Genomic DNA, 27,845 nt, shown 5'->3' with positions numbered 1-27,845 from the left:
TTATTATAAGTGATAGGTAAACTTTCACTGAAAGTTTTATTTGTAACTTGATATATTAAATATCTGTGACTTACTGCTTGCACTTAGCCAGGAATTTGGGTTTTTTCACAGGAAATAAGATAACCTGACTTTAACTGTAGACTGCATGTGATCAATAACATTCTAAATCAGAGTTGGATTGGCCACTTCAATAAGATCCAACATGCAAAGGCAGAGGTGTCACTAAAATCTATAATGGGCTTGCCTTCTAAACAAAAACAATGGTAATTACAGCTTCACTTGGAATAAGCAATTACAGTTTCTCATGTTTTGCATAGGAGCAGCTTTCCCCATGATCTATTCCATGAGAAATTTTGTTTAAATATATACATTTTTTACAGTTTTGGAAGCTGAGATTTATATATACTAGTAGTGAAGCCCTAGTTCACAAAACTTGCAAAAGGTAGAGCCAGGATCCAAGGGTGCTTGACAGTAGAAAATATTAAGAAGAAATAACACAATCACAAAAAGCAGCCCCAGATAAAATCAAATCACAAAGTGCCTGGCACAGTGAATACAATCTGTTGTTACTATTGTTGTTATCACTGATTTTATTACATAGATACAGACTTATAAAATATTAAAAAATGCAATTATATCACAGAGATGCAAAAATACTGATACTTATAATGCAGCAGAGATTCTGTCAAGTTTAGTTCAATAAGGAAACTACCATGGATTCTACCACGGTTTCTTTTTATTTCAACTACTCTCTTTGACAACAGCTGATCTTTCAATATCGCACTGTTTAATCAGACAATTAATGCCAGAGCCACATTACCTCATCCCCTTAATGTATTTTTAAGCATCATCTTTTTCCATGAACATCTGTTTACCTGTCATTTTTGATCCTAAATAATTCTCTTCTTTCAATAAATCACAGCTTTCCAAAAGCATTTTGGAAGTATATTAAAATTATGGGTGTCTATAAAATGTCCCCGAAAATTAAACATCTTTGGCAACCAAAGTGGCAAGCTTATGCCTCTCTGGTTTATTAATCAGATTTAATTTAGGCCACACCCCTAAGAAGTAGACTGTAGACACTGATATAAATGAAGCTGATACAGCCAGGCTGGAAGAGCTTTTCTTCACCCAAAGAGGCATTAAGATGATGCTGCTCAGACAGGATCCAGCCTTTTGGAAGGAGTCATCCCTTTTATCTTCTGTAAGTAGACAATCTGTGATTCTGTAAATACTCATCACTTAATATTTAATAATTTTCCTGTAAAGTTTGAACTCCAGAGAATTCACAGCTATACATCTTTATATATTTTACAAATAAAATTCTATTATCTATTCTACAACCTGAAGAATCAAAACTTGCTAGCTGACACAGTCATCAGGTAAAATTCTTGTAATAACCTGTGAATTTTGTCAAATATATGATTTGGCTGTTTCCAATTTATTTTCTGACAGAACAGATTGATTAAGGATTTCAGTGTCTTGGGGAGGAGAGTTACAGTTTTACTATTAAGTTTTGGCAACAGGTATCAGAAAAGTACAGAATGGAATGTTAGAGGCATTGTTCTCAATGTTCTATGATTACCCAACAAATTATGAGAAAAAGGAAGGGATATATACATGCCTTCCACTAGCATTGCAAAAGAGATCAGTGTGATTTAAAGTAAAGATGTCCACATTTTATCACCATTCTAAGTAAGAAACTATGGGGACAGAAGAAAATATAGTTCAAAATTCTCTAGCTTTCTAAGCTATAGTGAAGAAACAAAAGGAAAATATTTATTTTTCAGGGTAGTACTTTATCATACTTCTTCCTACACTAGTCAGTCTTGAATTTTCAACCTTCTTTTAAATGAAATTATAGACATTTTATAGCAAGATTATTTAATTCTTCAATTTTCATTTAACTATACTTTGTTTCCATGGCCAATTTTTTAAAAAAATTATCCCAAATAATCATTTTTGTGGGTTTACAAACATTTTAATTAGTGGCAAATTATCTCAGCTTTGTAACATAAAAATATAGACAGTAATTTTAATAAAGCAAATAATTTAATATTATCACATAGAAAAATACAATTATCTACTAATTTTATTTAACACATTTAATTGATCATTTCATGAAATAATCTGAATGCTATGACATGATGACCAGACCAATAAAAACTGATAATTTTTATACACCTGGAAATAAAGAATTTTTATTCCACCTAAACATAAAGAATTGAAATATTACCTATTTTCACTGAAAAGGTACAAGCTAATGACTTCAAATTTTACAAATTACTTAACCATAGTAGGAACTTCATAGTAAGAAAATGTATTTCCTGAACTGAAAAGTCATGCATGTTGTTCAGATTATTCTCTGGAAACATATGAACCAGTCTGGCATAATTTAAGTGGCTAATTAATTGAAATTACTATATATTTATGCTATATATGTTTACCTTACCAAAAAAAAAAAAAAAAACAAACTAACATCTGTTATCAAACATGCCATTAAATTGATACTTAAACATACAGCTGAAGTGAGTGGGAGCAACATTAATGGCTGTAACTGGATAATTGAATAAACTGCTATATATACAGATAATGAAATAGTATTCACCCTTAGGAAGGAAATTCTGACACACGGTATGAATATTTGAGGACATTATGGTAAATGAAATAAACCAGACATACACACACACACACACACGCGCGCACACACACACACGCACACACACGCGCACACACACACGCACACACACACAATACCACATGATTCCATTTATATGAGGTTTCTAAAACACTCAAATTTATAGAGACACAAAATAGAATGGTGGTTGCTGGGGGCTGTGTGTGAGAAGAATGGGGAGTTATTTCACAATGGCTACAGAATTTCAGTTTAAGGTGATGAAAAGAGATTCATGAGATGGATATTGTGGACAGTCATAAAACAATATGATTATACTTGAAGTCACTATACTGACTGTGCACTTAAAAATAGTTAATATGATAGAAAAAAATAATTTAAGAAACTTGTCCAACACCCTACAGTTATGACATTACAGATTGATTTTTTAAAAGATATTTAAAGTTGATCAATCTTCAACACTAAGGAAGGTTGGAAAAACAAAGAAATGGAAGATATCAAGTGAAAGAAATGAGTTAGGAGGGCTTTGAGGTCTTTCAGCAAAGTGACACTGAGGACTATAATTAGAGGTTTTGTATAGTTCCTACGTGTAGAAAGTACACGTTATTGCATTTTCTAAGGAGTAAAAAGAAAAAATGTGCATGTTAGAGATAAGAGGGTGTGAAGATCACAAAGTTTTGTCAAATGCAGAATTTATTTGTCAAGAAGGAAATACGTATATTTCCATGATGTTTACATTTTAAACAACCAAATAAAACCCTCAGATATTGTGCTGCCAATAAAATTATGATGCTCAAGTAATGCACTCTGGTATCCACTGACGCAACTGCACTGCGTTTCCCAGTCGTGATTGCCATTTGAGTTTAGGGTGGATACAAAAAGTGGAGGCAGAGGGAATGCCCGTGGAAGAGACGGGCTCCTTCTGCCATGTAACTTTACTGAATTAGACCATATCCTTGAGATTGAATCAGCATCGATATGCAGGTGTGGCCACATTTATTCAACAAGGTGGAAAACTTCCTGCACCAGCAGATCTAAGAGGAAAATGCCTATAAAGATTTCATTTCTCTTGAGACTGAAGAAAAAACTAACTTATCTCTGTGATTGGATAAAGATCTTAGTTTTCTTTTTCCTCCTTTACCTGGTAAAGGTTATGCTTGTGGAGTGATGAAAAAAAGTCTCATTGCAACAAAGTACCTTGTACAGTTAATGAAAATGTGTATTTACATTATACTCTTACATTGCAAAGAAATAAAAAATATTCAAGAAAGTCAGTACTGTTTTTAGTCTATCACCTATAAAGGAGGACTAAATGTGTTCACAGCTCCAAATTAACTATGTTTTTATTTGCAGACTCAGCCTTTCCAGACCTGAGAATATAAATCACCCTGTTTAGAAAGCTAAAAAAAAAAAGTCTTCTTGGATTAAGTCAGGGAAAACCACCTGATTTTGGTAGGTTTCAATGACTTTTGGTATGTTATAGACCCACAACCTTCATAATCAAGGATGTAGTTTTATATAATGAAATATATTGACTGAATTCAGCTTCTAAAATATTGACTATGCATGATATAACTCAAGCACAAATAAAATGACAAATTATGTGAATCATTTCATTCCCACTCACTTACGATGGCATCAGACAAAGCAAAATCATTCTGATAGGTTACTTGCAACTTATCCAGAACGTGGATTTGTTATATAAAATTAATCAATACTCAGCCTGAGAATAAGTTATTATGAAATCCTTGGAAATGAGAAAAAGTTGAATTAATTTTATGCACAAATTAGAACATTTTGCAAGTGGCAAATGAAAGATTTGACATAGGTTTCATCGCTTTCACACAAGTACTTTCCAGGAAGTAACTCAAATGGAGTACCATAAAGGATAAACACTGTCATCTTTTTCTCCATTTGCAGTGTCACTCTTATTTGAAATCATGGAAAATGGGAGCTCTACCTCTTATTTCATTCTCCTAGGCCTCTTTCACCACACCACAGCCCACCAAATCCTCTTCAGGATGGTTCTGAGTATGGTTTTGACCTCCCTGTTTGGCAATGCCCTCATGATTCTCCTGACTCACCGGGATCGCGGCTCCACACGCCCGTGTGCTTCCTCCTGAGCCAACTCTCCCTCATGGACATGATGCTGGTTTCCCCCACTGTGCCCAGAATGGCTGCTGACTACTTGACCGGAAATGAGGCCATCTCCCCTGCTGGCTGCGGTGTGCAGATCTTCTTCCTGCTCACCCTGGTGGGTGGAGAGTGCTTCCTCTTAGCAGCCATGGCCTATGACCGCTACGCGGCTGTCTGCCACCCACTCCGATATCCCCTGCTCATGAGCTGGCAGCTGTGCCTGAGGATGACCATGTCGTCTTGGTTCCTGGGTGCAGCTGACGGGCTCCTGCAGGCTGTTGCTTCCCTGAGCTTCCCGTATTGCGGGGCACATGAGATCGATCATTTCTTCTGCGAGGCCCCCGTGCTGGTGCGTTTGGCTTGTGCTGACACTTCAGTCTTCGAAAACGCCATGTACATCTGCTGTGTGTTAATGCTCCTGGTGCCCTTGTCCCTCATCCTGTCCTCCTATGGTCTCATCCTCGCCGCTGTTCTCCACATGCGCTCTACAGAAGCCCGCAAGAAGGCCTTTGCCACCTGCTCTTCACATGTGGCTGTGGTGGGACTCTTATGGAGCTGCCATTTTTACCTATATGAGACCCGAATCTCATAGGTCCACTAACTACGATAAGGTTGTGTCAGCCTTCTATACTCTGTTCACCCCTTTGCTAAACCCCCTCATCTACAGTGTGAGGAACAGTGAGGTCAAGGGAGCCCTGACAAGGTGTATGGGTCAGTGTGTGGCCTTAAGTCATGAATAATAGTATATATATTTGCCCCAACATTCAAAAGTGTGCAAAGTGTTTGTGTGGAATTTCCTAGAGATAAGGAATATACACTTTTGTATCTACATCTGTTGTGTCTCTCTCTGTCTGTCTCTGTGTTTGTGTGTGTGTCTATGTGTTGCTTTGAATTGCAGATGAATCTTCATTCCTTGGGTTCATTTACTCAGCTATCATTATCCAATCAAATTGTGGATTGTTAAAAATCGGTGAAATCACTAATTTTTAGTAAGATGGTTTTACGTCATACCTCACAATAATATTTTGTTCAAAGAATGAATTAACCATTCGAGCAGTTTTGAAGGTTAATTGTTGCCATTTGTTTCAAATTGAGGTGTAGCTTACACACAGCAGAATTCTCACATTTAAGGTGTTCCTTTTCAACTGATTTCCACAAATATCTACCCTGGTAATTACGCATGATCAAGAGATACCATTTTCACCACCTCAGAAAGGTCCTGCAGGCCCTTTACCAGTGATACCCCAGGCCTAAGATAAACCCACTGCTTTAATTTTTATCTCTGTCCATTAGTTTGGGCTATTCTAAAATTTCATATCAAAGGAAACCAGTAGTATTGTCTTGAATCTTGTTTCCTTCTTTCAGCTTAATATATTTCTAAAATCCCTCCACATTTTTACCTCATTGATATGTTGCTCTTCTTTTACTGCTAAGTAGTATTTCATTTTCGGAAAATTTCCTCATTTGTTTATCCATTATTTTGCTGATGGACATCTGGGCTATTATCAGTTTGAAGCTCTTATGACTGAAATGTCTGTTAATCTCTTATTTGTAATAATATGTTTTTATTTTTCTTGGTAGGTGTCTGATGAACTCTTTAGTAAACTGTTTTCAAAGTGGTTGTTTACTCTTATACTGCCACTGACAATGCACACAAGTTCCAGTTGCTCCAAATATTGATGTTTTCTTCATTTTAGCAGTTCTTCTGAGTGTAGTAGGAACTCAGTTTGCTTATAATTTGCATTTTCCTGATGACTAATAATGGTGAGGCCTCTTGCATTAGCTTATTTTCTATTGTCTAGTTATGTAAACTGTCTATTTCAGTTTTTGAAAAAAAATTTCTGTATATGCTTCCAAAGCGAAAACAACTTGGTTATTAATTAATAGGCAGTCTATGGCACTCATAGGACTACTTGGAATTTTGGAAATAAAATCATATATTGGGTTATTTGTTATTATATTTCCTGACGTGTTATCATTCAATGCCTCAAGCTTTGCTATTTTATTAAACCAGGTATTTAGTACAAACCAGGTATTTAGTACATCTCTTCCACCTCCTGCATTCTGCTTAAAGCTATAACTCTGTTTGTTTTAATTATGAATTGTAACAGAACATTCCACTTCACTGGAGGAATGATGCTACTAAAAACACACAGATTTTATTAATTTTACATATACAGGGACTTCTTCACAAGAGCATGGAGTCTGAAGCAGTGGCCAAAGAGAGACAGTTTTATATTTTCCCAAGAAGAAATGACAGGACAAAGGGGATCGGGTAGCAGCAATACATTTCTAGGTGAGTCATTAGGGGGTATATGAAGGGGAGTAAAACTTGTAGAAGGATTACTTAGGTAAGTGTATTCATTCTGATCCATTGCAGCGCAGATCCCAGTGTCTGGTGTGAGGGCTATTTTCTCAGGTAGTACATGGAGGGTGTACCTGCCGAGGAATCGCTGTGGCTTCGCACATGTAGGAAGAGAATGATCAGCTGGCCCTTTCTGAAACGACCACTGCTCCTATGTTTTCAACTCGAAGGAATCAGTATTCCAATTTGGTATTGGGGGATGGCATGTCTTTCCCTCCTTTACTGGTAAATGATTATATAGATACAGTAACTTTCAGGCAAGAAATTTGGCATGTTAAAGGGACTGCTGAGTTTGCAAAGGAAACAACAATAAACATACATTTATTTCTATATCAATTTATTTATAAATATATACTCATGTGATCTCCAAAGAGAAAAATCAAAAAATCAGCTGTAATACAATGGTTTCACATATTTAGAGTTTTTTTTTTACTTTGCTTTTTTTTAGTCTGAATCTTTTCTTTCACAACTTTTCCTTTCCTGGAAATAAGGAGCAGAGGAATGTAGAGCAGACGCTCTCAGGGAGCAGGAGCCAGCGAGATCCAGGTTGGCAGGTCCCTGCAGTACTGTGGAAGTGGCGGCCCCTGGGGATTGTGGAAGAAAGGCTGGTTGAGGCATTTACCTTGGGCCTTCAGGTTGTGCTTTAGGGTATCTAAAACCAATTTATTACACTTTAAACCTGGTTTATTTCTATAAACACAGGCATAATTTGATCATAGGGTAATTTTATCAAATAGTCAACTTCCATATTCTTTCAGACACATTAAGTGAATTGTTTTAACCCTCGCCTAGATGGAGTAAAGAGAGTATAACTTCTTATATAATAACTATAATAATAGTAATAAACAGAAATACCTCTTGTTCATTTAGTACTTACTTTGCAACTGTATTTTGCTTAATATTTCACCTTCATTTTATTATTTTAGTTACAACCAGAACCTTCCAGAATCGGCTCAGTGTTAATTCTAATTGTTTAAAAAACAATTGAGACAAGCTTATTGGGGTAAAATTCATTGTCCACCTTTATGTAGACCTGAATCCAGTTGTCTCCCTTTAAAAAGCTTGCACTCAGGAAAGAGCTAGTTGTCACAGGGTTTCAGTGAGCACTGCCCCCATCCCGCTCATATACACGTGCACACTCATTTGAAATCGCCATCATTTCTTCCACTAGAGTTCAAGATGTTGTCAAATGGTTTTCCTCCTTTCACACAAGCTACTGCTGCAGGTTCTCCTCGCTTTTCTCACGCATCCCCTAAGGACATGGCTCCTCATGGTGCCCTATGAAAGGGTGGCCGTTTTCTCTCCCGGAAGCCACACACTACAGGACTTCCGGTTGGGAAGGTGTCTTTCATATGCTCCTTTCAAACCACGTATCCCCCTTCTCCCTGCAAACTGTCAGCCAATCAGAAAGAAATCACTGAACTGAGTATCACCCAATGCCTCGGAGTCACTCTCAAGGACGTGACATTGAAACAAACATCTGAGTAGCATGAACAGCAGCTGGACACCATGAGGAAGGAAGGGATGTTGAGCCCAGTGTGCTAAATGTGAAAGGCCCTGCCTGGAATGTCCTGTGAGGAGCGGAATTTGGTAAGATCAAATGTGGGAGATGAGGGTCCCAGGAGGACTTCAGGGTCAGGTCATGTAGGAAGGCACAGGTCATGTTCAGGGTGCTCTAGGGTCCACCTGCAGTCAGCCCTCATCAGGAAGGAGCAGATAGTCCACATAAACATAGGCAGCTAAACTATAGATTAAACGTGACGTTCTGACAGAGCAGGCTCTGAGGGGGAGAGAGTCATCCCCTTGAAGAGAACAAGGAAGTCTCCGTGGAGGGAAGATTTACATGCAAAATTTTAGGAAAACTGAAGACATTGAAGCCTTTAGAAGTGCTGGGGAAGAGTGTTTATGTGCAAGAAAGAATCCAACTTATGAAAAAGATGCAAGACAGCTCAATTTCTGCAAATATAAATATTTCAGTTTCACCAGAAATGTGAACTAAATTCAGGCAAATTGTATGATTTTTTTTTTTTTAAATTTAAAAAAATGTGACCCAGCAGAATGTCTGCAGACTCAAAACTGTGGTCCCAGAAAGAAGAACCTAGTATTAGGACAGAAATGTATTTATATGGGGAGAAATCTGAGGCAGGGAATTAACTTAGTTGTCATTATAATATTACAATATTTGTGTTTCTATCATATAAAAGCAGGTGCTAAATATTTTGAGTAAAACATATTGGAATTATAGATTGAAGATTCCCCCAATATAAAATCTAATAGATGTGTTAAGGGTAGCAAACGATTATCACAGACCACTGTGCTAGTTTTTCTATTCCCAGATCAACTCACTTGCCTTCTTCACTAACTCTCTCATTAATATATTTCTGCTGTATATTCTGATCACAAAATGACTAACATTCTAAAATAATCTCCATATGTACCTAATATACTAAAGTGAATTAGTACTTTAAGATATGCCTGTAGTAGGCTTGATTTTTACAAATTATTCAATAAAGCACATTTAATAGTTCCATTTTATTTAGATAAATGATACACCATTGAAGTTATTTGAAATGACTTAATAGAAATATAAACTTATTATCTTTAACACAGAATTTTAGTTTTGATTCAAATATAAAAAGTTAGAAACTCAGTGGTACTTATTACATTACTTTTACTATTAAAATTGAAAGGTAATATAAATGTAACAAGTAACATAATAGTTGACTAAATTGTTGCACATCCAGTTGAAATTTAATACATTAACAAACAATAATCCAAAGATCTTTAATTGACAGGAATGGTAAAGAGTTTGTCTGCTGTCAGTGGAGAAATCATGTTGGCTAACTTTTTATATACCCCTCGTTTTGGCCTCTGAAAAGATTCTGTTTGTCCACTGTGTCCTTTTAAAATTGACATTGCCTTTGGCATTGAATTTTCTTTCCCTCAGCATAATCCTATTGTTTTTTTAATCCGCAGGTGAAATCGGAGATTGTACATTGATGCATACAATTTGTGGCCACATTCCTGCTACTGCCATCTCAATGGTCTAGGGAGTTACTTACAGTTCTACAACACACAAATTCAGAATGGTACCAAACAGACTTAGGTTTCCTTTGACAGTACTTCTGTTTCTAAAAATATATTTTGTGTCTATTCATTTCCATTTGAAACCAATATCCATCAAAATCTACTGCTAAGATAGAGTTTTTAATCTCTTGATTATTCCCAACATTAGTTAAATGCCGCTGCATTGAGAATAGTTTCAACAATAGACTTCAGTGGGAGCAAACGTAACTTGCTTCTTTGTGACACGCAAGGTACCCACTGTTTTCTGCAGCGTTCTCAAGGGAAAGTGCTTGATGAGGTTTGAGCTGTGGAGGCTTTTCCTTGTCAGGCTGACACTCGCCATCTAGTGCTTGCAGCTGCCTTCGTTTTAATTCAACCCCAGTTGATGTTTTTAGCCCTGCAAGGCTTCTAAGTATGAGACTTGGGTGATATCTATTTCATGTTTTAGGCAGATGAATCTTTGACCGCCAATGCTTATTGTTTTATCTCTGCTAACTCTAGCATGGTTCATCTCACACTTGCTGGGTTTTGCTATGCATTCTATGGTAGAACATGTAACAGAGTTAACAAATAACTTGCTAACTACCACACAGAATACATTTCCCTAGTTTCTGGAAATAACCTCAGTTTTTGCCTTTAATTACCTCCACTATAATGAGAAAATAGTTTTCTTTTTTCTAATGCCATCACTAAGGTTATTAAGTGCATAATAAGAGAGAATTCAGTTTTGTCATCAGTAATAGAGACTTGGTAAGTAGGGACTTAAACATAAAACACGAATTTAAAAAATTAATTGACACATAATACTTGTACATGTTTATGGGGGTATAGAGTGATATTTGTATACATACAAAGTGTAATAATCACATCAGGGTAATTAGCATATTAATCACTTCAAGCATTTGTGTGTGTGTGTGTGTGCATGCATGTGTGCTGGGTACATTGAAAAATCCTCTCTTCCAGCTATTTGAAAGCATACAAAAATTATTATTAATGATAATCATCCTAGAGTGCTATAGAACACTGGAACTATTCCTCCAACATAATTATAATTTTGTCCTCATTGAGCAACTTCTCTCTCTCCTCCTTAGCCCCCCATGTTTCCCAGCCTCTAGTAACCACTATCCTACTATCTACTTCTATAAGATCAGATTTTTTACCTTCTGTACATGAATGAGAACATGCAGTATTTATCCTTCTGTGGTCTGGTTTATGTCACTCAATATAATGTCCTCCGGGCTCATCCTGTTGCCACAAATGACAAAATTTCATTCTTTTTTGGACTGGATAGTATTCCATTGTGTATATATAACACATTTTCTTTATCTGTTCATTGGTTGGTGAACACGCAGTTTAATTCCATGTCTTGGATATTGTGAACAGTGCGGCACTAAACATTGATGTGCAGATATCTCTTCAATAGGCTAAATTCCTTTCCTTTGTATATGTACCCAGGAGTGGAATTCTGGATTATATGATAAATCTATATTTTTAGGAACCTTCTACTGTTCTTTATAATAGCTCTACTAATTTACATTCCCATCAACGCTGTGTAAGACTTCTCTTTCTCTACATCCTCACTAGCATTTGTTATTTTTTGTCTGTTTTGATTTGTCATTGTTGTTTTGATTTGCATTTCCCTTATGATTAGTGATGTTGAATATTTTTTCAGGTACTTGGCTATTTTTATGTCTTCTTTTGAGAAATGTGTATTTAGATCATTCACCCATTTTTTAATTGGATTATGGGTTTTTTTGCTATTGATTTGAGTTCCTTGCATATACTATATATTAATCTTTTGTCAGATGAATAGTTTGCAAATATTATCTTCCATTTTGCAGGTTGTCTTTTCACCCTGCTGAATGTTGCCTTTGCTGTGCAGAAGATTTTTAGTTTAATATAACCCTACTTGTCTGTTTTTGTTTTGTTGCCTGTGCCTTTGAGGTCATACATAAAATATTTCCTGAGGCCAATGTTGAAGCACTTCCCTCAAAGCAAGAATCATTTTTAATTTGTTCATAAGAAGCAAGTGTTTATTTTGACTAATCAGGGCAGGTTTTGTGATTGCTGATCAACAGGGAATTGCCTGGTAGCGCACTATCTTCGGCTCCTTAATACCTTGGATTTTGTCCCTATGAAACAGAGGAACATTTCAGGAACATACATCATCGTATCCATATGCTAAAGAATCAGGATAAAGGAAGCAAGAAGGGTCTGTATCTTCAGTCCCCACCACTCATGTGTTGTAATTGTCCAGGATTTAATCAGTTGGTCAGACTCTACTGGCTTCAGGAAGTGACGAGTAGTGTGTGATTATATGTGGATGGTGCTGAGCTCATACAGGTTCTGTTCATTTGAAAGAGAAGGATAGAATGTGTGCTTTAGAGCCACCATGACCACATATGGAACCCAGTAGATGACAAGGAATAACCCCTGAGAGGCAGTTACATAAGCAGAACATGTAGGAGATAGTGACACAATTATGGAAGGGGGTAGAGATAAAGAGAGTTCGAGAATGGCTGTCTGATTTCTGGCTTGGGCAGTTGTGCATGGTAGTTTTTACTTGAGCACTTTAGTGCATGATGTGATGTATTTGATGTCACCGTGAGACGCTAATTATAGGATTCCCTCAAACTGGGTCGCAGTAACAAGGAGAAGACGTGTGGTCACTCACTCTGTAATGATTGTATGGAGTTGAAAAAATAGAAGGGAAAAATGATGAATGAAAACATCAAATGGCTGGTATAAAATGAAATTGTAAGCAGCTCAGGTTATTTGATTCAAAGTCTCAATTTGCTCTTTATCACACAATTTCATGTGTGCGTGTGGGTGAGGAAGCCAACCTAAACATTTGCATTCAATGTGGTGAGCTTCTTTCTTCCTAGCTGAATGAACCAAATTTCTGGACGGTGAGTACAAAATACACTTCTGATCAATTCCATTATATTATACTTTGCTTTACAGAATTTGATTCTATCATATCCTGAATCTCTCTTCTTTCATACCTTCCTTTCCTGCTGCTCTTTTCCTCTCCCTTACTTTCTCATTTTCTCCCACTCCCTGGTATATAACCACTTACATGTGAATTTAAGAAACAAACAAAAAAAAAGAATACTAATATAGTATTAATAGTAGTAACGATATTAATCATTCTGAATACTGATTGTGTGCCAGGCCTCTGTTTTCACTCTTCACTGAGTGTGTGTGTGTGTGTGTCTGTGTGTGTGTGTGTGTTTGTGGTGGGGGTTATTTAATGATTCTCATCTAATATTCAAAACAACTTCATCAGGCAGGTGCTGTCATGATCTTCATTTAGTAGAATTTCATTTCAGATATAATTTAATGAATATTTCAGATATAATTTCATATCTGATTGGTGTTTCATGTAAGATAGAAAATAAAATATTTTCAGGTTATTGTATTTGCATTAAATTTTCTTGTTTATCTCTTTTCAAAGCATTAGGATATGGATATTATTGCTATTTTCTTAATAAAATATTTGAATCAATAGCATACTAACTCCTGGGTTAGGTGACATCCATTATATTTCTACTATACCCATATCTGCTCTAGATAAAGTAATAGTTAAATTTCATCCATATTTAGGTTTAGTATTTGACTTTTGCTTCTCCTATGAAACTTCGCTGTAGTTCAGTGAATTACCAGTGACTATTTTTTTGTCAGTCACTGACTCATTAAGTCTGATACTTGAAGCATTTATGATTAGGCTTATCAGAATAGATTTGGTGAATTTTGTCTTGTGCCTGTCTTGCAGTCAAACATTTAATGTAAATAATGTAGAAGTAAATAAATAACTGCCTAACATTTGAATGTAAGGTCATATCAATATTAGTGAAATATTGACTTCTAGAAATATCAACATTTGAAGAAACTTGTTGTGTGCCTTATCAGTATAGTTAGACATACGGTAGATAAATGAAAAGTATATTTAGTTGGACTAAGTCTAAATGAATGACTAGGTAGTGTGTTTGAACAATCTTCGTAAACATCAAGCGCTCAGAAGCATTGGAGTGCAGTGAGCCAATGAGTGAAGAGTAAGAGTGCAAAGGAGACTGGGGTATGATGGTGTCTACGTCTAGAAAGTAAGTTCCAAGCAGGGGTACGTTCAACAGAACATGTGCACAGCAATCAGATAGGAAGAGTTTGACTCACTAATGGGAATAAACATATGGGCTCTGAGGTAGTTCCATTGACAAACAATTTGGCTACACATAACAACTTTTTGGAATAATTGGCTAAATAATTTAAGGAGCCAAAATTATTGTTCCTAAATGAAGACATTTTTAGATAGGGTAAGGTCTCTCACACACATACCCACACCCACACACACCCACACACAGACATTTAATCACATACAGTTGTCATTTGAAAGAAGTATGATGTATCTGGAAAAAAAAGTCTGTTCTTTTGTTTGTATGAAACTTAGTATGAAATTATGTACACAATTTATGCTGGTGTCACTCTATATTTCCTTCTCCATAATCATGACCGTGTTTCCTCAAATCAAATTGGCTCTCTTATGCTCAGTTTATGTGAAGTGGGAGAGCATGTTCTCTGATTAATCTCCAAGCTTATAGAAAAGAGATGGATGTTGGGTGTATGTTATGTTTTTCTCTTAACATTTAACATTATTAACAAAGTATACTTGGAGCCAGATGGGTGAGAAATGAATGTTACTTTGGGAGAGAGCTGCATGTGTGGGGAACAAGCTACAGGATAGGTGACACATGTTTTCTCCACTTTCAAACACGGAATTGAGAAGCTCACTACTAGAGCATTTCTCTTTGCATACAATGGCAGATGTCATCCAAAATTGAAATACTCCTGGATAACATAGAAGATATGCTTTCATTAATCATTCCATCATCATGGGAGTATATTTCAGATCGCTGATTGGTTAGGCTGAGAGACATTAAAAAAAAGTTGCAGAAATAGCAGGTGCCTCATGGTAGTGAACATAAGGTGCTGGAAGTAAGATGATGAGGAAGATAAGAAATAAATTGTGGATTGCTTCCAATTTCTGAAGAAAAAAATACAGGTATTATTGTGTTTATAATATGAACTCTAAAACATGTAAAAGCCAGTATGAAATACAGAGAAGGATAATTTATGCATAGTTAAAAATATTTTAACATCAAAAATCATTTAAAAAATTAAATCTTTATTGTAAAAAGGAATTAATTAGACCTAAAATGGGCCAGGAAGTTGGCTAAGAGCTGATGATTCAGTAGGACATGGGATTACAAAAACAAAGTAAATCATTTATTGAACAGGTAAAACCAGAAGAATGATGTAACTCCAGGGAGTGAGGAAAAGTTAACAACTTTGGATACAGGTATGTTGATTTTGAGTTGTCAGCAGTATTTTTTCGTTTTGTAAATTTATGTATGATCAGCTCAGACAAGGGAACACTGCCCTTAAGTCTGAATCTATGTGTGTCATTAAATTGTACAAAGCCATGGGTCAAAACAGTAAAAACAGGCAGGACTGGCTGGGTGTGGTGGCTCATGCCTGTAATCCCAGCACTTTGGGAGGCTGAGTCGGGCAGATCACTTGAAGTCAGCAGTTTGAGACCAGCCTGACCAACAAGGTGAAACCCCATCTCTAGTAAAATACAAAACTTAGCTGGGCATGGTAGTGGCACCTGTAGTCCTAGCTACTCGGAGGTTGAGGCTCGAGAATTGCTTGAACCCCAGAGACTGAGGTTGCAGTGAGCCAAGATCGGGCCACTCACTCCAGTCTAGGCAACAGGGCAAGACTCTGTCTCAAAAACAAAACAAAACAAAACAAAACTAACAGGCAGGACTAATTACACAAACATCTGTAAACCTCATTGAGGTGCTTATCTTTTCTAACTCTGAAAGTCATAGCACACCATTGTTGTTATTCAAGGGAATTAAAATAGGATTAAGGGATCTGTTATTTATGAAGAATATGAATATTCACAAAAATTAAAATAAAAAATCATTCATATATTGTCAGCGACATACTTTTGCATTTATTTTACAAAACGAAAAAATCTAAGCTCATTTTATTCAAACTTAAGTAGTTGTTAATAAGGTGGAAAATAATTTTTTAATGTTTGTTGTTTGTTTTCATGATTATAAAATTTATTGAAAGACAGAAACCTGGACTAATGTATTTACAAATTTTATAATTTACAAATTAAAATGTACATGCGTATTTGTATGTATTTATTTATATTGAGGGAAATTTTACACATACAGAAGGTGCACAAATAACTGTAACCATTTAAATAACCACTATCAAAATATAAATAAATAATATCAACACCTACTATTCCCCACATAGAGGATTAATATATTATACTTCAATTTCTACAAGTTAACATAACAGGTAAATGTAAACATATATCCTTAAAGACATGTGGTTGATGTTGACTAAATGATACTTCTATTTTTTACATTTAAAATATCGTGTTTCGAATTACAAACATATTGGGTTTTGTGACAATATTTTATTACTTATTACTTTGGGAAGTCTTAGAATTATACATTTTATTTTCTATAAGTTTAATCTAAATAATAAATGCATTAGAGAATATTAAGTTCCGTGGTTCATTTGTTTCATTCAAATATTCAACAAACATTGTTGAGCAACTGCTATGCACTAGGTTCTGTTCCAGGCAGTTGGCTATACCAGTGAACAGAACAAGGATCTCTCGTTGTGAAGGGAAAATTCTGGCAGAGAATGAAAACAAACAGTAAATATAACCAGTGTGCTTACTATTTAATGTACGAGAAGGTGAAAAGTGATATGCAAACATGTGAAAATGGAGCAGAGTAAAGAGGACCAGGAAATTAGGGTTCACGTGGGAGCCTTACAAATTTTTAAAGGGTGTGCAAGTGTAGGCTTCCTTGAGAAGGTGACATTTGAGAAAAGGGTAGACTCGAGTAAATTATGTGTAATTAATTAAGATTATGAGACTCAACATGGAGCCAAGAGCCCACTGAGTATACTAAATATCATCAGTTGGTTTGAACAAATAAAAATACCCACCTTGTAAAACATGCCCACTCCAAAAACTTCCTAAGAGTTCCTTGGTGATTACAAAACATGCATCACTCACTCTCATTTTATTATGCAGGCGTATTATTCTGAGATTAAGATTTACACTTTTTTCTTTCTCTATTATTTATTTATTTATTATTTCTTTTTAGGTTAAAAAAACAAAGCAAATTTACTATGGGCCATCAGAATGACACTTTCAGCAGCGATTTCATACTTTTGGGAGTGTTCTCTTCTTCCCCAACAAGTCTGGTTTTCTTCTCATTTATATTTGTCATTTTCATTATGAGTGTAACAGAAAATACACTCATGATCCTCCTCATTCGCAGTGACTCACGACTCCAATGTATTTTCTGCTCAGCCATCTCTCCTTTATGGATATCTTGCATGTTTCCAACATCGTTCCCAAAATGGTCACCAACTTCCTGTCAGGCAGCAGAACTATTTCACTTGCAGGTTGTGGGTTCCAGGTGTTTCTGTCCCTCACCACTCACCTAGAAGGTGAGTGCCTTCTCCTGGCTGCAATGTCCTATGATCGCTATGTGGCTATCTGTCACCCACTATGCTATCCGATTCTTATGAAGGAGTATGCCAGCACTCTTATGGCTGGAGGCTCCTGGCTCATTGGGGTTTTCAACTCCACAGTCCACACAGCTTACACACTGCAGTTTCCCTTCTGTGGCTCTAGGGCAATCGATCACTTTTTCTGTGAAGTCCCTGCCATGTTGAAGTTGTCCTGTGCAGACACAACAAACTATGAACGAGGGGTTTGTGTAAGTGCTGCGTTATTCCTGGTGATCCCTGCCTTCTTGATCTCTGCTTCTTATGGCCAAATTATTCTTACTGTCCTCCAGATGAAATCATCAGAGGCAAGAAAAAAGTCATTTTCCACTTGTTCCTTCCACATGATTGTGGTCATGATGTACTATGGGCCATTTATTTTTACATATATGAGACCTAAATCATACCACACTCCAGGCCAGGATAAGTTCCTGGCAATGTTCTATACGATCCTGACACCCACACTCAACCCCTTAATCTACAGCTTTAGGAATAAAGATGTTCTGGCGGTGATGAAAAATATGCTCAAAAGGAAGTTTCTGCATAAAAAATGAATAGGAAAATTTCTGAATGTGTGTTCTATTTCTACATTAAATACCTGAAGGGTACTCGTAATAGGTTTTCTAGAAAGAAATCAAAGCTTCTATCTTGCCACATGTGGATAGAAGTGAATATTTCAGAAATCTTGTTAATAATAAATAATAACCTGTGTTTGTGTTGTAAACATTTACCACTAGAAATGTATTGTTCCTTCTGTGGTACCATTTATAGTCATGCAACAGTTATAGGAAGTAAAAGTTACCCAAGGAGTAGTCCTATTCCCTAACACTAAAATTGTAAGACTTTATAAGAATATCCTTAAAAATTCATTTAATTATTTTTTTTCTTCTTTTTACAAACAGTAAGACATACTTTATCAGTTTAAAACATATGAACAGCTTGTGTCAAATCTGCCTTCTGGCAGCTGGGCACCACATCGGCTCCCCTGCAGGCTCCCACCTTCCTTCACATTGCACTGCTCACTGGGTGGTTCTGGTCCCGGGACCTAGTGGTAGGGGCTGGAGAAAGGGGACTGGGCAGCCCAGTTCCGCTCTCCTCATGCGGTGTCCTGTGCCTGTCATCTGCTTGGGTTGTGGTTTGGAAGGACCACGACTGAGGGGCCAGGCCAGCAAAGAAGGGCTGCAGAAGAGTCTCAGCCAGTTTGACGTGCTGGGCAGGGTCCAATTTTACCACCCTCCTCGTCAGGTCAAACAGCTGCACGTGCTTCAGAGAGTCCTGGAGCATGTCACTCTTCAGACGTTTGCAGTTCTTCGCATATGGGCCGTCGGAGCTGTTCTCATCCCAAACTAGGCCCTCTTTGTAGAAATATTTCTGCTTCTTGGTACAGGAGATCACGCGTAATGGGCTAGGCCCTAGGGTCTTCATCATCACCAGCTGCTCTTGGTTTTCATAGGTCTGGAAGAGTGTGAAACCTGGTAGTACTTAAAGAGAATGCAGCCCATGGCCCGGGCATGGCAGGGGCGTGTCCAGCCTAGATGAAGGATCAGTTCAGGCAGGGACAGTGAGGGTGGTCACCATGGCAGTGTGATGCTCAGGGTCAGAGGTGGCGTTGCAGATGTCAGCCACTCGGACACTGGTGGTCCTCACTGACTTCTCATTGCTGCTATGCTCTCTGTAGAAGGTGTGTAATTCAGAATCCACACGCAGGATGTTCTTGGTTTGCAGGTGTGTGGGTCAGCCGGTTCTCATGCAGAAATCTAAGGGTGTGGCAGAGCTGGTGGGCATGTGCCAGACATGTGGGAGGGGAATGGCTGGAAGTTATTCTCCTTCAGGAACTTGAGGGTGTTCCTGCCCAGGAGCTTAAAGTGATGTACATGGACTGTGGAGGGTGAGCCAGTCACACCCCAAGACACACAGGAGCTGGTTCTCCTAGTCCTTCTCGTTTACTTTTTTCGAGAGCGTTGATTTTTGGCGGTGCTGTCTCGCGGTAGTTGCCCACATTGCAGATGACCCTCAGGCAACCGGAGACGTCCATCTGGCAGGGTCCAAGTACTCACCCCCTTGCCACAGGCGCCTTGGCCCAGGTTCCCGCCGTCTTTATTGCTCTTGGAGCCAATCACCGACCCGGCCAGCAGGTGGAGCCTCTTCATCCTCTTCCGCACCTGCGCCCTGGGCTCACTCGCGGGGCTCCTGGAGGACGCGCTGCTGCAGGACGCGCTGCTGCAGGACCCGCTGCGGCCACCAGGTGGAGCCTCTTTATCCTCTTCCGCACCTGCGCCCTGGGCTCACTCGCGGGCCTCCTGGAGGCCGCGGCGTCTTTGGCAATGGTGGGAGTGCTTGTGGGTCCAGGAGGGGCCTCTCTCCCGTGACCGCGGACCACGATGAGAGCGTGAAGACCCTCTTGAAAGGAAGGGCTCTGCTCTACACACTGGTGTCTCCTGAGGAAGGGCAGCTGGGCACGCCTTCCGGACCGAGGTATCAGGCGAGAGGCCCCTTGGGGACGGGGATGGTCTCCCTTCTTGCTCCCGACTGTCAGGCCTCCTCCTCTCCCATCAGCAGCTAAGCCCTGGGACTGGTTCAGGGGCCTCCTCTTACATCAGCAGCTGAGATATGGGGCTGGCTCAGGGCCCTCCTCCTCTCCCACCAGCTGCTCAGGGATGGGGCTGGCTCAGGGGCCTCCTCTCCCACCAGCAGTTCACGGATGGGGCTGGTTCAGGGTACTCTTCTCCGATCAGCAGCTCAGGGATGGGGCTTGGTCAGGGACCTGCTCCTCTCCCATGAGCAGTTCAGGGATGGGGCTGGCTCCGGGGCCTCCTCTCCCAGGCTCAGCTGCTGCTCAGCCCCGCTCCCCGCTCTGAGCGTCTCTCCCCTAAATAATGTTATTCAGAGTAAAAACTAGAAAAACACATTTTAATGAAGTAAATGTTCAGGTTAATTTTATTATAGGATGTTAACTAAATGTTTCATACTAGAGAAATATTATTAAATATTTAACATAAAATATGAAGACATATATGAAACTTTAATGAAAAATCATTATTTTGCCTTTCACAGTTGGAAATTTTAAAACAGTAGTAATAAATGTTAACAATGTTTTAGTGAATTGGGCATCATAACGTATTGTCGGCGTACATGAAATATGGTACAAACATTTTAAAAAGAACATTGTGGCAATATATGTTAAGGACCTTAAACTATGAAATTACGTTCTAATAACAAAACTGTTTAATGTTGATGATTTAGACATAAAATAAGCAACTATTATAGATTAATAACATTTTTTCCCTGGCAATTGAGATATTTTTGCTTGATTCCAGACCTGTAACAGTCTCCTATCCCTGGTGTGCTAAGGAAAAATTACTAGCATAATGATATATAAAAATGTATTGCTAAGAGAAGTTCAAGATTGACTGGAAGTACTAATGTTAATATTAGATGCATCGTGTGCTGTATATTTTTTAAAGCCTGCTTTTGCAACTCATAGTAATACCTAATGTGGACCCAAGAACAGCATGAAATCAGAGACAGTAAAAATCCCACTACCAAGATATTATTGCAAGCAAGAGAAAGTCGTTCTGCAGAAAAGATCTGAGGACAATATAGGAATTTAGAAGTCAGAATTCAGAGATTTTTGAATTGACAGATTAAAATTCAAAAATACTCTGTGATAGGGCTAAAAAACATTTTTTCGTATTAGGGATATAGCAACATAGAAAGTCCTACATTGAGGGTAGTAGAAGACTTTATATAAACATGCCCACATACACACACACGCGCGCGCACACACACACACATATTTCTTAATAAACAGTGTAAAGAGCATGGTTCAATCAGCATGGGATTGTAAAGCATACTTAAATGATATTGAAAGTGGAAAGTTAGGTATTTTAAGCGTCAACTACAAATCTAAAGTAGTGCACATAGAAATAATTAGTACACTAAAAGGTATAGTATATCACAATCTAAAGACATGCATTTGTAGTGGTGAGTGTTCTGATACCTGGGTATCAGTGGAGATATGGGTAGTCTCCTGAACATCCCGTTGTAGGTCACTGGTAGCTGGATGTGTCCTTTAAACTTCTGTGGAAATTCATTTGAGAAGAAACACAACTTCTGTTGAGGAGTTCTTATGCTATAAGTAAAGTAAGCAAGACATTAATTAGACAAAATAAGGTAAAATTTTGTGTTCACTTAAGTTTAAGAGACCATTAGCCATTAGTCTCTATAGTGCCTAAGTAAATCCATTCTACTTAGTAAGTTGCTACCTGGCTTAGTAAGTTAACAAGTTGAAACTTATTTTAGGAAAAAAAAAATATTCTTATATCTACATCAGATTCTCTTATGTAGACACATTGATGTTGTAAGCAACATCATATTTTTGATCATTCTTTCTCCATGATTTGTGCTGCTTCTGTCCAAATTCTGTGAGCTGTCCTCCAGATGACATTATCAGAGGCGTGGAAAAGGTCGTTTTCCACTTGTTCCATCCATATGATTGCAGTTGTAATGTACTGGGACTCATTCATTTTCACATATGTATATGAGACTTAAATCATACCACATTTCAGGCCAGGTTATGTTTCTAGAAGTATCCTATGCCTGCCTTGAACCTACACTCAATCCTATCATCTACAGCGTTAGCACTGACAGTGTTCTGGTGTCAGTGAAAAAGGTGCTCAAGAGTAACTTTCTGCATAAAAAAACGAATAGGAAAATTCCTTTCACTTGTGTGTTCTCTCTGTTTCCACATTCAATGTCTATAGAATGTTATTAGTGTCTCTGGAAAGAAAACCAAACCTTCTGCCTTTCCAAGTGTTGAAAGATGTGGATATTTTCAAAACCCCAATAAAAATAAAGTTATTACCTATGTTTGTTTTTTCAATGGATGTCTAAAAATGTATTGTTCCTTTTGTGGATGCCAATTCCAATCCCCCAACACACTATAGGAAGAAAAAGATAATCCAAAGCTTCCACCTCCTTCCCACTAAAATTGTAAGAATATATAAGAATTACGTTTAAAATACAATTAACCCATTATATTAAAAACATGTACCAATATAATGTCTGTATTTTTATGAAACTTCCTAAAATTATATTTCAAGCCTTATAATAAATTTCTTTTAAAAAATCCACAACGCCACTTGAAATTACCATTATTCATTGAATGGTTTATTTTGACACTTTGGTTTTCTCAAGTGAAAAATACACACACATACACATATATACATACACATACCTACATTGAATGTAGTCAAATTAATTTTCTCATTCTTTGTTAGAAGCATGAATACAGTATTTAAGAATATCCTGAAAATTGTCTTATTTCATGTATACATACAGTTTTATATTATACAAACCCTTCTAGCGATTTATCCTAAAAGTTATTGCAAAGGCAAAAATAAATGTTTCTATTAGGAATATTTTTAAATGATTGTATTAATAGGAAAACCTAGAAAAACACATTTTAATGAGGTAAATGTTTAAGTTAATTTTATCATGTTAAATACTGTTGTATATTAAAGTGTTTAACAAAATATAAAAGTATCATAGCAAGCTTTAATAGGTGAAATTGATTACTTTGCCTTCCACAATTGGAAAATTTAAGACAACAACAATAATTGTTATCAAAGATTTGGGTTGAATTTGACATAAAAACTATAGGTATAATAATGTTATAAATTTTAATAAATATTAATATAACAAGAATGTGGTGTGATATATTTATAGAATCTAAAAGAATCAGAATCTATCACACAACTTCAAAAATTGTCTACACATGGTAAAGATTGTTACACAAAAGGGAAATATTTTCACGTCTATATAACTCATATATTTATATAAAATATCAGTCTCAAAATGCGTAATAGACTTCTTAAACTACTTAAATAGGCAGGTTTCTGTTAGATTCTGATTCTTAAATATACATATATGACAATCAAAATTTAAACATAGAATATTTTGTGATATTAAGTGTTAATTTGTTTTAGATTTGATAATAGTATAATAATTATGTTTAAAAAGTTCCATATTGCTAAATAAACATGTTGAGGCATTTATGGATGCAAGAAGGTTATGTATAGGATTAATATAAAAATGTGCAGTGGGTAGAGACATGAAAATATTTCCCTTTTGTATAACAATCTTTGCCATGTGTAGACAATTTTTGAAGTTGTGCGATAGATTCACCAAGGTTGCTTTTGATATCCCCTCACTTCATATCCCATTTAATTTCAAGAGGAATCTGCAAAATTTGGCATTTGGATCAGAATTCCACGATTTTCATAGACTACATAGAGATGCTTTAAAATCTTTCTTACAGTTTGTCTTGCCATGAGAAAACACGATATACTTTCTTACCTCCTTTTCAGTAAAGCTCAGAGAAAAAATGTCTTTGTATGCATGTTTCAAATTTCTGATCCCACAGAAATACAAACTACCATCAGAGAATACTATAAACACCTCTACACAAATAAAAAAGAAAATCTAGAATAAATGAATAAATATCTGGCCACATACACCCTCCCAAGACTACAGTAGGAAGAAGTCAAATCCCTGAATAGACCAGGAACAAGTTCTGAAATTGAGACATTGATTAATAGCCCACCAATCAAAAAAGGCCCAGGACCAGACGGATTCACAACCGAATTTTTTGCCAGAGGTACAAAGAGGAGCTGGTACCATTCATTCTGAAGCTATTCCAAACAAAAAGGAGGTACTCTTTCCTAACTCATTTTGTGAGGCCAGCATCATCCTGATTCCAAAACCTGGCAGAGACACAACAACAACAAAAACAATAAAATAAAATTTCAGGCCAATATCCCTGATGAACATCAATGCGAAAATCATCAATAAAATACTGGAAAACTGAATCCAGCAGCATATCAAGAAGTTTATCCACAGCAAACAAGTCAGCTTCACCCTGGGATGCAAAGCTGGTTGAACATATGCAAATCAGTAAATGTAATCCATCACATAAACAGAACCAATGACAAAAACCACATGATTATCTCAATAGATGCAGAAAAGGCCATTGATAAAATTCAACACCCTTCATGCTAGCTCCTCTCAATAAACTAGGTATTGATGGAACATGTCTGAAAATAATAAGAGCTATTTATGACAAACCCATAGCCAATATCAAATTGAATGGGCAAAAACTTGAAACATTCTGTTTGAAAACTGGTACAAGACAAGGATGCCCTCTCTCACCACTCTTATTCAACATAGTGTTGGAAGTTCTGGCTGGGGCAGTCAGGCAAGAGAAAGAAATGAAGGATATTCAAATAGGAAGAGAGGAAGTCAAATTGTCTCTGTTTGCAGATGACATGATTATATATTTAGAAAACTGCATCGTCTCAGCCCAAAAACTCCTTAAGCTGATAATCAACTTCAGCAAAGTCTCAAGATACAAAATCAATGTGCAAAACTCACAGGCATTCCTATACAGCAATAACAGACAAACAGAGAGCCAAATCTTGAGTGAACTCCCGTTTGCAATTGCTACAAAGAAAATAAAATACCTAGGAATACAGCTTAGAAGGGATGTGAAGGACCTCTTCAAGGAGAACTACAAACCACTGCTTAAGGAATTAAGACAGGGCAAAAACAAATGGAAAAAAAACCCATGTTCATGCATAGAATCAATATTGTGAAAATGGCCATACTGCCCACAGTAATTTATAGATTCAATGCTATTCCCATCAGACTACCATTAACTTTCTTCACAGGACTAGAAAAAACTACTTTAAGTTTCATATGGAACCAAAAAAGAAGACTGTATAGCCATGACATTCCTAAACAAACAAAAAGAACAAAGCTGGAGGCATGACGCAACCTGACTTCAAACCCTACTACAAGGCCCCCATAACCAAAACAGCATGGTACTGGTACCAAAACAGAGATATAGACCAATGGAACAGAACACAGGCCTCAGAAATAACACCACAAATCTACAACCATTTGATCTTTGACAAACCTGACAAAAACAAACAATGGGAAAAGGATTCCTTATTTAGTAAATGATGCTGGGAAAACTGGCTCTCCATATGCAAAAAACAGAAACTGGACTCCTTCCTGACACCTTATACAAAAATTAACTCAAGATGGATTAAATATTTAAACATAAAACCTAAAACCATAAAAAACCTAGAAGAAATTCTAGGCAGTACCACTCAGGACATAGGCATGAGTCAAGTTCTTACTGTGTCACCCAGGCTGGAATGCAGTGGCACTATCACGGCTCACTGCAGTCTCAGCCTCCTGGGCTCGAATGATCCTCCTGCCTCAGCCTTTCAAGTAACTGGGACTACAGGCACGCACCAGCACATGCCACTAATTTTTTTGTATTTTTTGCAGAGACGAGGGTCTCACTATGTTGCCCAGGCTGGTCTCTCAAATTCCTGGGCTCAAGCCCAGGAATCTACAAAGGGCTATGGAAATAATCACTTTTTATTGAATTTAATTGCATTAATATCAATCAAAGGTAAAATTCAACTTTATTTCTATTTTTTACTTAATTTTTTCAACATCTTACATTTTCATTAAACATGGGCATTTACCTGTGCTGAGGTTTCTGCTGCTTTTTGTTTAGCTATGCCCTGTCCCCAGAGGAGGAGTCTACATAAGTCGGCCAGCCTCCTTGAGCTGTGGTGGGCTCCACCCAATTCGAGCTTCCAGGCAGCTTTGTTTACCTACTTAAGCCTCAGCAATGATGGGCACCCCTCCTCCAGCCTCACTGCTGCCTTGCAGTTAGATCTCAGACTGCTGTGCTAGCAATGAGGGAGGCTCTGTGGGCCTCAGACCCTCTGGGCCAGGTGTGGGATATAATCTCCTGGTGTGCCATCTGCTAAGACTCTTGGTAAAGTGCAGTATTAGGGTGGGAGTTACCCGATTTTCCAGGTGTTGTGTGTCTCAATTTCCTTTGGCTAGGAAAAGGAATTCCCTTCCCCCTTGCGCTTCCCAGGTGAGGCAATTCCTCTCCCTGCCTCAGCTCTTGCTGGTCGGGCTGCACCCGCAGACCAGCGTCAACTGTCCGACATGCCCCAGTGAGATGAACCCGGTGCCTCAGTTGAAAATGCAGAAATCACCCCTCTTCTGTGTGCTCACGCTGGGACCTGGAGGTTGGAGCTGTTCCTATTCCACCGTCTTGGGCGCGCCCTCTCCATTTGCTTTTCTTTTAATAGTCTGTCCACTTTCCGTATGGCTGCTGTGGTTTCCTGGTGGTCCCCTCCCAACCCTAGTTGCTGTCCAGTGAGGAGTAATTAATCGGGCCCCACTTAAAAAGCAGTCTGCCACAGTCTGGCAAACCTGTTGTACTGTTCCTCTGGGGGCACCCTTCCTTGACTGGCTCATGGGGACTCTGCTGAGCCCAAAGGTTGGAAGGGTTGAATTGACCAAACAGCAGAGGGGGAACCTGCCCCCTTCCCTGGGTCTCCATATGGTCTCATGCAGGCTCCATCCTGTTGCCAGTGGCTGGCTGTACTACCAAGCCTGTGGGTCTTGTGAGGTACCATGAAATGGGGGCCCAAAAAATGATACTTTGCACCCCCCTGGATTCTGCTTCTTTCTTATGGGTATGTGTGGACCTCCCACCTTGCCTGAGTTGCAGACATGTATGCTGGGGATCCCATGCAGGAGTATGTAAAGCTCTTGTGTCTCTGTTCACGCCTGAGCAGCTGCTCTGCTGGACACCACACAGCTCTGTCTGTCCGCCCAAGGTCCTGATGGCCTGGGCACACAAAGCGGTCTCCTGTTACGGGGGTTGCAAAGATCCATGGAAGAAGTGTGGTTTGCCAGGATCACACACTCACTCACCACTTTCCTTGGTTGGTGATGGGGTTTCATTTGCTCTCTGTCACTCCTGGGTGGGCCGGTTTCCCACCTTGCTTTTATTTCTTCTCTGTGGGTCAAGTTGTTTCCCTAATTAGTCCCAAATGTGAGAACCTGGATATTTCTGTAGAAGATGCTGTGTACTCACTCACCCTTTTCATTCCTCTCGGTGAGTTAAATGTTGTTTCAAGGGTGGCTAATATT

At 38.0% G+C, this 27,845-nt stretch overlaps 3 protein-coding genes and 1 pseudogene across 3 annotated transcripts in view; 3 read left to right on the top strand and 1 right to left on the bottom strand.

Moving 5' to 3' along the window:
- LOC111545272 (translation initiation factor IF-2-like) overlaps positions 1-27,845 on the top strand; it is a 156,276-nt gene that overhangs the window by 23,386 nt on the left and 105,045 nt on the right. The gene's annotated exons all lie outside the window — the stretch shown is intronic.
- On the top strand, positions 4,576-5,511 carry LOC111545188 (olfactory receptor 2T8). The gene is given in 3 exon segments (XM_023216094.2): positions 4,576-4,723; positions 4,726-5,317; positions 5,319-5,511. Coding segments are annotated over 3 exon segments (933 nt in total).
- Positions 17,436-18,401, top strand: LOC111545189 (olfactory receptor 2AJ1). The gene has a single exon (XM_023216096.2). It carries the CDS (start codon positions 17,597-17,599, stop codon positions 18,365-18,367), a length of 771 nt encoding a protein of 256 aa, XP_023071864.2. The 5' UTR covers positions 17,436-17,596; the 3' UTR covers positions 18,368-18,401.
- Positions 18,819-19,366, bottom strand: LOC111545271 (annotated as a pseudogene).

Source organism: Piliocolobus tephrosceles, chromosome 1, assembly GCF_002776525.5.
Source record: "Piliocolobus tephrosceles isolate RC106 chromosome 1, ASM277652v3, whole genome shotgun sequence".
In the NCBI taxonomy this organism is placed as follows: Eukaryota; Metazoa; Chordata; class Mammalia; order Primates; family Cercopithecidae; genus Piliocolobus; species Piliocolobus tephrosceles.
This window is presented reverse-complemented; position numbering and strand designations above follow the sequence as displayed.

Coding starts and splice junctions, on each gene's coding strand:
- LOC111545189 (XM_023216096.2), top strand. CDS start 17,597: ATGTATTTTCTGCTCAGCCATCTCTCCTTTATGGATATCTTGCATGTT.